The sequence below is a fragment of the Trichechus manatus genome, unplaced genomic scaffold, assembly GCF_000243295.1.
Source record: "Trichechus manatus latirostris isolate Lorelei unplaced genomic scaffold, TriManLat1.0 scaffold00074, whole genome shotgun sequence".
NCBI classification, from domain to species: Eukaryota; Metazoa; Chordata; class Mammalia; order Sirenia; family Trichechidae; genus Trichechus; species Trichechus manatus.
In genome coordinates, this window is record NW_004444010.1 from 8,327,408 (window position 1) to 8,343,560 (window position 16,153).

General features: G+C 36.3%; 1 protein-coding gene across 3 annotated transcripts in view; it reads left to right on the top strand.

Moving 5' to 3' along the window:
* The window catches only part of DDX4 (DEAD-box helicase 4), a 113,555-nt gene that overhangs the window by 76,125 nt on the left and 21,277 nt on the right, over positions 1-16,153 (top strand). For 2 of the 3 annotated variants that reach the window (XM_004380473.2, XM_004380474.1), the window contains 7 exons: positions 4,110-4,211; positions 5,136-5,216; positions 5,691-5,738; positions 12,746-12,793; positions 12,899-12,943; positions 13,348-13,490; positions 14,625-14,777. In XM_004380473.2, coding sequence (XP_004380530.1) covers positions 4,110-4,211; positions 5,136-5,216; positions 5,691-5,738; positions 12,746-12,793; positions 12,899-12,943; positions 13,348-13,490; positions 14,625-14,777 — 620 coding nt within the window. The remainder of the gene's footprint in view (positions 1-4,109; positions 4,212-5,135; positions 5,217-5,690; positions 5,739-12,745; positions 12,794-12,898; positions 12,944-13,347; positions 13,491-14,624; positions 14,778-16,153) is intronic. The other variant, XM_004380475.2, reaches the window with a different exon arrangement.

The window sequence follows — 16,153 nt, forward strand, 5'->3', positions numbered from 1 at the left end:
TGAGGCAGTTCTCCTCTGTCCTGTAGGGTAGCTATGAGTTGGAATTTACTTGACGACAACAGGTTTGGTTTGACAGACTAATGAAGTGACAGACTTTATATATTTATTGGTCATTTGAGCATCATCTTTTGTGAAGTGCTTATTGAAGTCTTTTGTCCATTTTTCCATTGGATGTCTTTATTTTTAACTTTTTATTTGTGAATAATTTAAAACTTAGAGAAAAGTTGCAAGAATAGTAAAAATAATTCATGTATGACCTATATATTGTGTGTCTTAATGGATAGAAGTTGTTCATTTTACTCAGACCCAGTTTATCAGTCTTTCCTTTAATGGTTTGTGCTTTTATTTTTGTTCTGTTCAAGAAGTCTTTGCATCAAGATCATGTAGATTTTTCTCTATGTTTTCCTTTTAAAACTTTATTATTTTAGCTTTTACATTTATTTTGTAATACATCTGGAATTTATTTTTGTGTATGATGTATGGTGTAGTGATCAAGGTCCTTTTTTTTTCATATGGATGTCCAGTTGACTCAGTATCACTTACTGAAAAGACTGTCCCTTCCGCTCTGCGCTGAAAAGCTGCCTTTGTCCTAAATCAGATGGTTGAATATGTATATATGTGGATCTGTTTATGGGCTCAGTTCCATTCCATTGATCAGTTTCTCTATTTTTGCACCATTTCTATGTAGTTTAATTACTATAGTTTCATACTAGGTCCTGGTATCAGGTAGTATAAATCTAGTTTTTTTGTTCTTCAAAAGATAACTTGGGTTGTTTTTAGTCCTTTGCATTTCTATATGGTTTTTAGAATCAGCTTATCAATTTCCACCAAAAAACCTAATGGGATTTTTATTGAGATTGCACTGAATCTTAGATTAATATGCAGAGAATCAAAGTCTTTTCGATTTTTGGGCCTTCCAGTCTATGAATCTCTTTAAGTCTTTAACTTTTCTTAGCTATGTTTTATAGTTTTCACTGTAGAAGTCTCATTTATCTATCTATACCTGAGTATTTGATATTTTGTGATACATATCTTTTTATTTATTTCATTTAACATATAACATTTATGTTATATGAAGATTTACTTTATACAACGTAAAGTTCACCATTTTAAAGTGTACACTTTGGTGGTTTTCAGTATGTTCACTATGTTGTGTAACCATCACAACTATCTAATCCCAGGCCATTTAAATCCTCCCCAAAAAAGAATCCCATACTTATTAGCAGTTAGTCTCAATTCCCCTTTCCCCAGCCCCGTGGAAACCACTAATGTACTCTCTGTAGCTGGAATTTGCTTATTCTGGACATTTCATATAAATGGAACTATATAGTATGTGGTGTTTTGTTTGGCTTCTTTCACTTAGCATAATGTTTTCATTTATGTTGTCACATGTGACAGTACTTCATTCTTTTCTATCATGGCTGAGTGATATCACATTGTATGGATATATACCACATATTGTTTATTCATTCATCATCTGGGTTGTTTCCACTTTTTGGCTATTATGAATAATGCTGCTATATTGTTTTTAATGTGTGTACAAGTCTTTGTGTGAACATATGTTTTCATTTTCTTGGGTATATACCTAAGCGTGGAATTTGTAGGTCATATAGTAACTCTATGTTTAACTCTTTGAGGAACTGCTCAGGTTTTTCTCTGCATCAGCTGCCCTCTTTTACATTCTTACCAGGAAAGTATGAGGGTTCCAATTTTTCTGCATCCTCACCAACATGGTTGTTGTCTGTCATTTTTATTATAGCTGTCCTAATAGGTGTGAAGTGACATCTCATTGTGGTAAAGTTGTTGAGCATCTTTTCATGTACTTTTGATTATTTGTACGTCTTTGGAGAAATGTCTATTGAAATCCTTTGCCCATTTTTAATTGGATTATTTATCTCTTTATTGTTGAACTTTAAAGAGGTTTTTTTTTTTTTTTTTTAAAACATATTCTGGATACAATTTCCTTATCAGATAGATGATTTGCAAGTATTTTCCCCCAATCTGTGGGTTATCTTTTCACTTTCTTTATGGTGTCCTTTGAAGCACAAAAGTTTTTAATTCTGAGGAAGTCCTATTTATAATTTTTCTTTTATCACTTGTGTTTTTGGTGTCATAGCTAAAAAATTACTGCTTAATCCAAAATTTTCACTTGTGTTCCTTCTAAGAGTTTTATAGTTTTAGTCCTTACACTTAGGACTGTGATTGCATTTAATTTTTGTATGTAATACAAGGCAGGGGCCAAACTTCAGGTTTTTGCATGTGGAGATTCAGTTAAATCCCAGCACTATTTGTTGAAAGACTATTCTTTCTCCAGTGAGTGGTCTTGGCATACTTGCCGAAAATCAGTTGACCCCAAGTGTATGGGTTTATTTCTGGACTCTCTGCTTGCCTATACTTAATGCCACTACTACACTGTCTTGATTATTGTAGCTTTGTAGTAAGTTTTGAAATCAAAAGTTTTGATCTCTCCAACTTTGTTCTTTTTCAAAATTGTTTTGGATATTCTATACCCCTTGTAATTCCATATAAATTTTAGGATCAGCATGTCCATTTCTGATACACCGAAGTGTTATTCAGTGGTAAAAGTGAATGAACTACAGTGAGTGAGTGAATGAATAAATGAAAAGCGAATGAACAAAACAAAGTGGAATAAAAGAAGCAAGATGTAGGGGAATATTCTTTGTATGATTCTGTTATATAAAGCTCTTAGCTAGACAGCATGTTGCTTAGGGATATGTACATAGTTGGTAAAATAAAAATTAAAGGAAGGAAATGAAAGACATTTCAGGGTAGTGGTTGGGTGAGAAGATGTGCTCAGGGGAGAGGAGGGAAAGAAACATTATAGAGCTAAGATACCACATGTGGGCTGCAAAAGTATTCAGAAAATTTTAGTTCTTAAGCTGGGTAGTGGTTATATAGGTGTTCATTTTATTATTATATTTTTATCTTAGTATATATGTATTACCCTGGTGGCACAGTGGGTAAGGGCTTGGTTGCTAACCAAAAGGTCAGCAGTTCGAATCCACTAGCTGCTCTGAGGAAACCCTCTGGGGCAGTTCTGCTCTGTCCTATAGGGTCACTATGAGTCAGAATTGACTTGACGACAATGAGTTTGGTTTTTTGGTGTGTGTGTGTGTATATATGTATGTATATATGAGTGTGTGTGTGTGTGTGTGTATACATATATATATATATAAACAAGAAAGTATCTTGTACTTAAAGAATAGAGAGGATCAGAAAGATAAAACTTGTCTTGAAGAGTGATGAACTCTGATAAGGTTTCTTAAAGGATAAGGAGGCACAAATAAATAACTTAGAATAAAAAAAACAGGTGTAACCATCTATTGATACATGGATTGTTAATAGATTGAGGAGTATTCTGTAAGGTTTAGGTAACAGACTAGTAACTATTAATCTGCTTTGGATTCATTCTATCCATTTTATAAACAGGCTTTTTAACACCAAGAAATAGCATATATAGACTTTCTATTTATCAGTCTTTTTGGGTGTAAATAGTTGCAAATTCATAAATAACCTCAGTTTCTTTATTTCCTGCCCAGTTTGTACATTGATTTTAAATTGATCTGGTTCTACCCTTGGTGGAATCAAATTTTACTAGAACTGTTTGTACTGATTTTTTTGGTATTCAGTTGAATTAAAAATGAACTGTTTATAACAGGAAATCAGACTTTATATGCACCTAAATGTCTGTTTTGAGTAAGATGTTTACTACTTTCTGTAGAGAACAAATGTAAGCCTAGTATTTATCCTTCTGTGGATTGTGGAAATCTAGTTAAATGGTGCAGTTGTGGAAACGTTTAGTGTTTTATTCAAGTGTTACTTTTTCCTTTTAGTCATTTTTAGTTTTGATTCCCAAAGCAAGCAGTGAGTTTTTTCATAATTGTTGTCCTACTTTTATTACTAAAATTTACCATTTGTAGGTTAAATACAGCGTGGTTTTTTTTTTTTTTTTTTAGTAAGTAGTTGTTAATGCCTTAAAATATACATTTAAAGTCACTGAATTATGCAAGGCTTAAATTTGGCCACTGTGTCCCCAAGATTTCTTTGTTGTTGTTTTGTTCTTGTGTGTGTGTGTTTTAATATTATAGGATATCAAGATGGAAATGATTCAGAAGCTTCAGGGTCGTCCAGAAGAGGTGGAAGAGGTAGTTTCCGAGGTTGCCGTGGAGGATTTGGTCTAGGAAGTCCAAGTTAGTAGTGGCTTGCAAATGGTGTGCTTCATTTGTTAAGAAGGGAATGATGAAAACTAATACCCATATGTAGGCTTGTTAGGAAGATTGCATGAGAATAGCTTAGCACAGTGCTTGGCATGCAATAATTACCCACTTTGTAGATAGTATTATTTTTTAGACACATATGTAACTGCATATCAGTTAAGTTGGAATATATGGATTTTTTTAGAAGTTTGTATGACTTAATTCTTTAACATTACATACTATTAAGAATTTTAAAACCTTGATAATGATGGCTGACCTTATAAGTAAGATGGCCTTCTGTATGACTGTACTCCCCAAAATGCCTCCTTCCACCAGTGTGGCTTTCTACTTTAATTTCCTCCAGTGGGAATGTATATATTTCTTAAAAGAGGAGAACAGATTAGTGATTTTAGAAGCTAAAAAACATAAATTTATAGTAATGGCTTAATAGATGTGTATCAGATTAGTCAATTTTTTCAATTTAAAAAAGTACAAGGATCTCAAGGGTTGCTGTGCAGGATTGGTAAGTCTTGATTTGGCAGCAGTACTATTCTGGAGAATAAACAGTGAGATGATACAGTGTGAAGTTTTGGGGCAATAATAGGTTTACTTTTTGGAGGTGATTTAACTTTTGCTTATATTTTAGCATAGCATTGGCCCTAACTACTTTTACAAAATAAATTTAATAAAATAAAGTTTTAGTAGAATAAAAATTTTTAGGAAGTAATTTCTAACTGAAAAAAAAAATTTTGCGATACTTAGAAAAATACTAATTGTTGTTCTTGTTAAATTTAAACCCCACATCTTGTTTTACCCCACATATTTTAATTCTGGCATTATAACTTGATATTTCTTTTTATTGCATGATTTTAAAACTTCTTGAAAGAAACAATCTAATTTTATCATCTACAAATCTAGATAACGAATTTGAACAACATGAAGGAACACAGCGCGCTGGTGGCCCTTTTGGTTCTAAAAGACCAACGTTAAGTGGTGCAGGTGAGAAATACAATTATTACTGAATATTGGTCATTTATGTATGCTTTTAGCTCTAGGATTAGTAAACTTAACATGTTTAAGTACACTAGTTAGGCTTACGATTTTCTCATGTGTTTTAGATCTATGGGCGAAAGTATGTGGAAAATTTTGCCTCTCTTGTAAAAATTTGTACACTGAATTATTCTGTTACCTACCTGTTAATTTGAGGTATGAATTATGCTTTTAATTGGAGGAAGGAAAGGATTATGAGATAGGGGAAAGAGATTGGTGAGATTAGAGAATGAAATGAAAAAAAACGAGAACACAGTTCTTGAAAAATGTACAAATGAGGGAAATGTTTAAATTAAAAATTAAGAGATGGATAGGCTGAGAGACTAGGAGTCCTTAGTAATCACTCAGTGATTGAGTAGAAATAGCTGTATGGTTTATATGCTCAAAGAGGAGCTTTGTATTCTGTAAATCAATGCCTTACAGGTAATGGCGACACTTACCAAAGCAGAAGTGGCAGTGGAAGTGGACGAGGTGAGTTCTCAGTTGGTTTACTTATAAGCAATTAAGATTTTTGTAATCCAAATTTAATTTTTGAAGTTAAAGGTAGCTATTACTACTTTTATACATGGTGAGGAATACGAATTTGCACTGCCGGTTTCAGAGAGTTATTTTATAATCTTCAATATAGCAGTTCCATTATAGGAATTATATCCTACAGGTGTATTTGCCCAATACATGTACTAAGATACTCGTTGAAGCTTCATTTGTAATTAAAAACTAGAAATGACCTAAAATTCATTAATAAATAACTTTTAATAAGTACATGGTATAATCATAAAATGAAATATAGTGCAGGTGTTAAAGATTGAGATGTATCTATATGTACAGAAACATTAAAATTTTGCTTTTTCTTTATCATGAGATAGTTATTTGATTTGGTCTAAAAGATAAAGATAGTTCCATATATATGATTTTGAACTCTGAACAATTTTATCTAAGTTATGTCATATATACTTAATTGTTATATAAAAGTTAAAATACTTTCTAGACTAGTAAACTAATAAAGCTCGTTTGATGTTTTTGAAAGATTCTCAGTGATTGTTATTAGTTTGAGAACATTGAAAGTGACAACTCCCCCGAACTGCTTTCCCCCGCCCTGGAAGCCTGGATTCTTCAATATAGAAAGAGACTATTAATGACCGTTAAACCAAATCTACCAAAAAAAAAAAAAAACCTGTTGCAGTTCGTTGAGTCAATTCCAACTCATAAAGAGACCCTATAGGACAGAGTAGAACTGCCCCATAGGGTTTCCAGGGAGTGGCTGGTAGATTCAAACTGCTGACCTTTTGGTTAGCAGTCAAGCTCTTAACGACTGTGCCACCAGGGCTCCTGTGGATATACAGGACAAGGAAGTTAGATCACATGTAAAAATGTTATATTTAATTAGCTTTTTGAATCCTGTGCAGTCCTAATTCTGCTTTGCGATAGTACCTGAGAGTATACAATAGATGACTATTTGTCAAAAAATCAGAAAGCTAGTGTGTGGAAAAGAGTTGACATGACAGGCCTGACTGTTGTCCAGTGTTGGCACTTGGCTGGCATCTGGGAACTTGGATTTGGTGAGCATTTCTACCACTCTAACTAGTAAGAGTGGCTCATTGTGCCAAAACTGTTTGTGCTAAATAACTGGTTTGCTTCTGGATACTGGGAATTTGGTATGTGCTAAGCAGAAGGACAACCAGTTGTCTGTCATTTTGTTGTACTGTAGTGGCCTGCATGTTGCCGTGATGCTGGAAGCTGTGCCACCAGTATTTCAAATACCAGCAGGGTCAACTATGGTGGACAAGTTTCAGTGGAGCTTCCAGATTAACACAGACTAGGAAGAAGGACTTGGCAGTCTACTTCTGAAAAATTGACTGGTGAAAACCTTATAAACAGCAGCAGGATATTGTGTGATATAAGGCTGAAAGATGAGTCCCTCAGATTGGAAGACACTGAGAGTACTACTGGGGAAGAGCTGCCTCCTCAAAGTAGAGTTGACCTTAATGACATGGATGGAGTCAAGCTTTTGGGACCTTCATTTACTGATGTGGCACAAATCAAAATGAGAAGAAACAACTGCAAACTTCCATTAACTGGAAGGTGGAATGTACAAAGTATAAATCTAGGAATCTTGGAATTTGTCAAAAATGAAACGGAATGCTTGAAGATCGATATCCTAGCCATTAGTGAGCTGAAATGGGCTGGTATTGGCCATTTTGAATTGGACAGTCATATGGTCTACTATTCCATGAATGGCAAATTGAAGAGGAATGGTGTCACATTCATCATCAAAAAGAAATTTCAAGAACTACCCTGAATTACAGTGCTGTCAGTGATAGGATAATATCTATACACCTACAAGGAAGGCTGTTATTCAAATTTATGCACTGTCTTAGGCTGGGTTCTCCAGCGAAACAAAATCAGCAAAGCGCACAAATACATAGAGAGCTTTATAGCAAGGAAATGATTCACGTAGTTGTATAGGCTGGAATGTCCCAAGTCCCTTGGTCAGGCTGGATGCTTCTCCTGATTCACCTAGCCATGGTCTGGCGAACCCAACATCAGCAGGTCATACAGCAGGGCTCTCTCTCACAGGCTGCAAAGACCGATGAGTCCCAAGATGGACAGGCAAGATGGCAGGTAAGCTGCTAGCTCAAGTCCCAAAAACCAGAGGTCAGATGAACAGGATCCAGCTGCAGGATCCAGAGCAAGCAAAAGCCCTTGAGCCTTGCCAGAAAGTCCACTAATATTCAATGCAGGCCACACGCCCAAGGAAACTGCCTTTAAACTGATTGGCTACTCACAATGCATCCCATCATGGGGGTGATCACATTATATCATATCTCATCATGGAGGTGATCACAGCATCATACAACTGCCAAACTACATCATAACTGCCAAACCATGTAGAATCACGGCCAAGTTGACACACAACCTTAATGATCACATGCACCAACTACTAATGCTAAAGATGAAGAAATTGAAGATTTTTTTACCAACTTCTGCAGTCTGAAATTGGTCAAACATGCAATCAAGGTGCATTGAATAATTGCTGGTGATTGGAATGTGAACTTTGGAAACGAAGAAGGATCAGTAGTTGGAAAATACAGTCTTGGTGATAGAAACGATGCTAGAGGTCGCATGATGGAATTTTGCAAGACCACTGACCTATTTATTGGAAATATTCCTTTTTTCAGCAACGTAAACGACGACTGTACAAGTGGTCCTTACCAGATGGAATACAAATTAACTACATCTGTGGAAAGATGATGGAAAAGCTCAATATCATCAGTCAGAGCAAGACCAGAGGCCAGCTGCAGCACAGACCATCAATTGCTCATAATGGAAGTTCAAGTTGAAGCTGAAGAAAATTAACACAAGTCCACAAGAGACAAAATATGACCTTGAGTATATCCCGCCTGAATTTATAGACCATCTCAAGAATAGATTTGATGCATTGAACACTAATGATAGAAGAGCAGATGAATTGTGGGATAACATCAGGGACATCATACATGAAGAAAGCAAAAGGTCATTAAAAAGATGGGAAAGAAAGAGAAGACCAAAATGGATGTGAGAAGAGACTCTTAAAGTTGCTCTTGAATGTAGAGTAGCTAAAGCAAAAGGAGGAAATGATGAAGTAAAAGAGCTGAACAGAAGATTTCAAAGGGCGACTCAAGAAGACAAAGTAAAATATTATAATGAAATGTGCGAAGACCTAGAGTTAAAATACTAAAAGGGAAGAACATGCTTGACATTCTCAAGCTGAAAGAACTGAAGAAAAAATTCAAGCCTTGACTTGCAAAACTGAAGGATCCTAGGGGCAGAATAAGGAGCCTTGGTGGCACAGTGGTTAAAGTGCTTGGCTGCTAAACAAAAGGTCGTCAGTTTGAACTACCAGCTGCTCCATGCAAGAAAGATGTGGCAGTCCGCTTCTGGAACGATTTCCAGCCATGGAAACCCGATGAGGCAGTTCTCCTATGTCCTACAGGGTTGCTATTAGTCAGAATCGACTTGATGACAGTATATTTGGTTTTAGGTTTTATAGGCAAAATATTAAATGATGCAGGAAGCATCAAAACAAGATGGAAGGAATATACAATCACTGTATCAAAAATAATTGGTTGACATTCAGCCATTTTAAGAGGTAGCATATGATCAAGAACTGATGGCATTCAAGAAAGAAGTCCAAGCTGCACTGAAGGCATTGGCAAAAAACAAGGCTCCAGCCTTTTGGTTAGCAGCCATAATTCTTAACCACTATGCCACCAGGACTCCGGTAATGGTGCAGGGATAGAAAAATGAATAGCCCAATGTAACCAAATAGAGAACTTCAAAACAGACCCACACAAACTTGATACACAATAAAAGTGGTATTACTTATCAATGGGGAAAGGATTGACTATTCTATAAACGGTACCAGTAATCTTTTGGGAAAAAAATTCACTCTCTCCCTCATGACACACACAAAAAGAAAGTCCATGTAGTTTTAAAAAGTTAAATGTGAAAATAAAACCTAAAAATTGTTATACAAAAGAAGACTACCTTTATGACCTAAGGGTAAGACACAAGATGTACAAAAATCATATAGGAAAAGAATAATAAATCTGACTCATTGAAATCTATACTGTAAACAAAATGAAAATACAGGCTACAGATTGGGAGAAGATATTTGAAACCCACTTAAAAAAATTTATATAAAAATATATAAGAACGCCTACAAATTAATAGTAGACTAGCAATCCAATAGAAAAATGGGCAAATAATAATAGCTAACATACATTGTGTACTTATTTGTGTCTTAGTTACCTAGTTCTGCTGTAATAAAAAATACCATAAATGGGTGACTTTAAAGAACAGAAATTTATTTCCTCACTGTTTTTGGTTAGAAGTCCAAATCAGGGTCTCAGTGTGTTGATTCCTTCTGTGGGCCTCTTTCCCAGTTTTCTGGTGTCTCTAACAATCTTTAGTGTTCTTTGCTTGTGAATGGGCCCTCACATATTTGTTGTTCCGCTGTGTGTGTATCTCTGTGTCTAGTCTGCTCGTTTTATAACATACCACTTTGAAGTGATCAAATTTAGGACCTACCCTACTCTGGTATGACCTCATAACCATAACAAAAGAAAACCATATTTCCAAACAGGGTCCGATTTACAGATAAAAGGATTAGGACTTTAACACGTATTTTAGAGGGACACAGTTTAATCCATAACACTTTGTAGCAGAAACTGTTCTAATTGCTTTACACACACAAAAACAAAAACAAAAAAAAACACCAAGGCTCTAGGAACTGACAGAATACCAACTGAGATATTTCAGCAAACAGGATGCACTGCTGAAAGTGCTCACTTGTCTAATTCAAGAAATTTGGAAGATAGCTACCTGGCCAACTGACTGGAAGAGATCCATATTTATGTCCATTCCAAAGAAAGGTGATCCAACAGAATGCAGAAATAATTGAGCAGTTTCATTAATATCACATGCAAGTAAAATTTTGCTGAAGATAATTCAAGAACAGTTCCAGAAGCACATCAGTAGGGAACTGCCAGAAATTTAAGCCGGAATCAGAAGAGGATGTGGAACAAGGGATATCACTGCTGATGTTAGATGGATTTTGGCTGAAAGCAGAAAATATCAGAAAGATGTTTACCTCTTTTATTGGCTGTGCAGAGATGTTTGACGGTATGGATCATAACACTGTGAAGAACGGGAATTCCAGAACCCTTAATTATGCTCATGAGGAACCTGTACATAGACCAAGAGGCAGTCGTTTGAACAGAACAAGGGGACACTTGCATGCTTTAAAATCAGGAAAGGTGTGTGGCAAGTTTGTATTCTTATTACTTATTACTTATTCAGTCTGTACGCTGAGCATATAATCTGAGAAGCTGAACCATATGAAGAAGAATGCAGCATCAGGATTGGAGGTATACTCATTAACAACCTGTGATAGGCAGATGACACAACTTTGCTTGCTGAAAGCAAAGAGGACTTGAAGCACTTACTGATGAAGATCAAGGGTTACAGCCTTCCATATGGATTACACCTCCATGTAAGGAAAACAGAAATCCTTACAACTGGACCAATAAGCAACATCATGATAATTGGAGAAAATATTGATGTTATCAAGGATTTCATTTTACTTTGATTCACAGTCAACGCCCATGGAAGCAGCAGTCAAGAAATTAAATGACATATTGCATTGGGCAAACCTGCTGCAAAAGACCCCTTTAAAGTGTTAAAAAGCAAAGATGTCGGTTTGAGGACTAAGATTTGCCTGACCGAAGCCATGATATTTTCAGTCCCCTCATATGCTGTGAAAGCTGGACAATGAATAAGGAAGACCGAGGCAGAATTGATGCCTTTGAAATTATGGTGCTGGCGAAGAATATTGAATATATCATAGACTGCCAGAAGAACGAGCAAATCTGTCTTGGAAGAAGTACACCCAGGATGCTTCTTAGAAGTGAGGATGGTGAGACTTCTTCTCATGTACTTTGGGCATGTTATTAGGAGGGACCAGTCCCTGGAGAAGGACATGATATTTGGTAGAAGGTCAGCAAAAAGAGGAAGACCCTCAACAAGATGGATTGATACAGTGGCTGCAACAATAGACTCAAATATAGCAAGGATTATGAGGATGGGGCAGGACTAGGCAGTGTTTTGTTCTGTTGATAGGGTCATTATGAGTTGGAACTGACTCGATGGCAACTAACAAGAAGAAGCAGCAGCAGAAGGGGCTTACATGATCAGCCTCCAATAAAAACCCTGGACTCTTAGTCTCTGATGAGCTTCTGTGGTAGACAATATTTCACATATTTATCACATCTCATTGTTGGGGGAATTAAGTGCTTCCTGTGTGACTCCATTGGGAGAGGACTCAGAAACTTCTGCCTGGTTTCCTTTGGATTTTGTCCCATGTTCTTTTTCCCTTTGCTAATTTTGCTCTCTATCCTTTCATTATAATCATAGCCATGAGTCCTGTCATTCCTCATAGTGAATTATTGAACCTTGGGGTTGTCTTGGTGACTTCCAGCATAGGTAGATTCTTTAGTTCCTTTTAGAAAACATATTCCTTTGCTTATTAGGAAAAATCACAATAGCTTAACTAAAAAGTAGTAGTATATAATAGTCTCATTGTATAAAATCAGCATTATGAATTCTACCACTTACCAGTTGCTGTTGAGTCAGTTCCAACTCACGATGACCCCCATGTGTGTCGAAATAGAACTGAGCTGCACAGGGTTTTCGGTGGCTGATTTTTCAGATGTAGATCATCAGGCTTTTCTTCTGAGGTGCTTCTGGGTTAACAATGAGCACATTAACTGCACCACCCATGGACTCCTGTGAATGCTAGGGAGCTTAAAATGTACTGTCTCAAGTATTATTTAAAAGAACGGACTTTAGGACTTCTCCTCTTTGAAGATTAGTAATGAAAACAAAGATATGCATAGCCTTGTATCTTGACTAATTTCTACTATGCATTTCTTTAATAGGTGGTTATAAAGGTTTAAATGAAGAAGTAATAACAGGTTCTGGAAAGAGTAAGTTTTACTTTTGATAAATGTATTTGATTTTTATAGTGAGCATTCCTTTACCCTTGGATTTTAAAAACATTTATCCTCTTTTTTTGTTTGATACCCTTTAAGATTCTTGGAAATCAGAAGCTGAAGGAGAAAGTGGTGACACTCAAGGTATATTAATATTTGTGTGATCCACATGAATGTGTATTGTATTTTAATAAAATGCAAAATATTTAAATGAATACCAAACCCATTGCCATCTAGTCAATTCAGATGCATAGCAACCCCATAAGACAGAGTAGAACTGTCCCATAGGGTTTCCAAGGAGTGACTGGTGGATTCGAACTGCTGACTTATTGGTTAGATTCGAACTGCTGACTTATTGGTTAGCAGCCGAACACTTAATAGCTGCACCACCAGGGCTGGTACCTTTTTTTATTTCAACAGTGAAAACTTTAATGGTAAGCAGTGGAAAGTTACAAAGTATTTCAAATTTGATTCTGTCTTTCTCTTTTCCCTCTTATTTTTCTTCTACTTTTTGTAATGTAAATTCTGTTTTCTGTTTAAAATCCAAGGTCCAAAAGTGACTTACATACCACCTCCTCCACCTGAGGATGAGGACTCCATCTTTGCACATTATCAGACAGGCATAAACTTTGACAAATATGATACTATTCTTGTGGAAGTATCTGGACATGATGCACCACCAGCAATTCTGGTCAGTGTAAAAATTCTTTCTGTATTCACCATGTAGCAAACTTTGGTTTTTGAATATATGGTACATTTCTTTTAGCTGCTATTAAAGAACATAATTATTTCACCATTAGCATCTGATATCTTAGGTCAGAAATTTAGAACCATGTTTGCCTTCTACGATAGAATCAATGGCTATGTCAAAATTACTATTCTGCCTCTACCTTCGCCTACCAGAATGAGAACTTTATTTAAAAATACTAAAAAGCAAGGCTTTGAACCGGTTGAACCAGTTCAGCGATTCCTGATGAAGCAAAACTGGAGCAGACCTGAATTTTTACAATTTGGGTTATTCTGAATGGTAACCAGAATGGGAAAAATTTGGAATGGGAGACTTGAAAGAGGTGTAGTGAGCCCTTTCAGGATTCTATTGTGTGAGATTGGATTATTGGCAGTACTGTGGAGAGTGGCACACATTTAGAGTGGCACTATTGGCTGCCATCTTAGAGCAGGGCACCACTCTTTCCAACTGTGCTCCAAATCCCGTGGGCAAGAGATTTGGTTGCTATGCAGCGTGTACACTGCCCTTGTTTTCTAAGAGGGAGATTAAGTTTCTAGCAGGGCTCTGACCTGTGATTTTTCCCATTTTGGTTACCATTCTGGTTCATCCAAATTCTAAAAATTTGGTGTTACTTCCTTTGCCATAACTGAACCAGGAAGAACCAGTTCAAAGCCCTGCTAAAAAGGATCCGTTTATTAGGGATTTGGAATGTTTGCTTCCTAAGTATGTGAGAAAGTGTATCTTAGGGAAGTGATTTTTCAAGGGGGAAGAGAGAGCCCTCTGCTTCCCACTGATATTTGTACCCATAGTGAGCCACTGTTACTTACAAGAGTTTCATATCTCATAGGTATTAAGAAAGTAGAAAAAACGTTTTTAGAACCACTGTCTATGGAGGAATACTCTTATTTCAAGTAATAATATATGGGCTCTGGATATTTATTTTTGATTGGGGGCATGTTGACAAAGTAACTTCAGGATATAAAGTGGAACTAATGAAAACTTGAAACTAGTTTAAATAGAATACGTTTATGGAATGATTTGCATATATATGTAGAATTTAATCACTGCTCCCCCCCCCCTTTTTTTTTTCTTTTTTAGACTTTTGAAGAAGCTAATCTCTGTCAGACACTGAATAACAACATTGCTAAAGCTGGTTATACAAAGCTTACTCCTGTGCAGAAATACAGTATTCCTATTATACTAGCAGGACGAGATTTGATGGCTTGTGCTCAGACAGGGTCCGGAAAGACTGTAAGTCATTTTCCTACATGTATCCTGCCCCATAGTCAAACTTAGTTTTTTGAGCTTGATTCTTCCTAAGTATCTTCAATATCTTCTGTTGGATAGGTTTGCAAATGGCTTCATTGAACTATTATAAATATTCATGCTTTTGCTTCTGATTTCTGATTTTATTGGTGTTTGTATATTTCTGAAGAAAGAATTTTTAACTGTTTCTAGGGTAGTATTGCAGTCCATAGATGTTTAATCTATTTCTGAATGTGTTCAACCCCTTCTGGAACATGGTAGTATCTAAAACAAGATAATTAAAGGTCAGAGCACCAGAGGTTATAAAGCATTGACAGAGGGAGAAAATAATTTCAGTAATATAGCTGATACACATTTGAAATCAAAAGATAAAGAATGAGAAATAGCTATATGCATTGTACCTGGTCAGGGGTATGAAGTGACCTCAGTTTTTGCTAATTCTAAAAGAACTCTGGTGAGACCAGGCTAGTTGTGGGACTAATTCAGGGGATTTGCCTGTTAAATAAGAGTTCCATAAGATGAGTATTGAAGACCCTCATTTCCAGGATTATAGAGTCCTGGTTCCTACCATTTTTTTTTTTAAATTGTACTTTTTAGATGAAAGTTTACGGAACAAATAGTTTCTCATTAAATAGTCAGTACACATATTGTTTTATAACATTGGTTAACAACCCCACAACATGTCAGCACTCTCCCTTTTCAACCTTGGAGGACCTTTTTTTAATTTTTTTGGTGAAAATGTACATAGCCAAAGTTACACCATTTCAAAAGTTTTTACATGACAATTCAGTGTCATCGATTACATTCTTCCAGTTGTGCTGCTTTTCTCACTCTCCTTTTCCGAATTATTCCATCACGATTGTCTTCAACTCACTGCCCCCTAGGCTTCCCATCAGACCTTTTGAGTTCCTGTTGTCAGTTTGATCTCACATAGATAATTCTTTTTTTTTTGTAACCTTAGATGAAGGTTTACAGAACAAATAGTTTCTCATTAAACAGTTAATACACTTATTGCCCTTTGACAACGGTTAACAACCCCATGACATGTCAACACTGTCCCTTCTCAACCTTGGGTTCCCTATCACCAGCTTTCCTGTCCCCTCCTGCCTTCTAGTCCTTGTCCCTGGACTGCTGTACCTCATTAGTCCTGTTTTGTTTTATGGGGCTGTCCAGTCCCCAGCTGAATGGTAAACCTCAGGAATGACTTCACCACTGAGCTAAAAGGGTGTCTGGGGGCCATACTCTCGGGGTTTCTCCAGTCTCTGTCAGGCCAGTAAATCTTTTCTTTTTTGTGAGTTAAAGTTTTGTTCTACATCCTTCTGCAGCTCTGTCCAGGACCCTTTGTTGTGATCCCAGTCAGA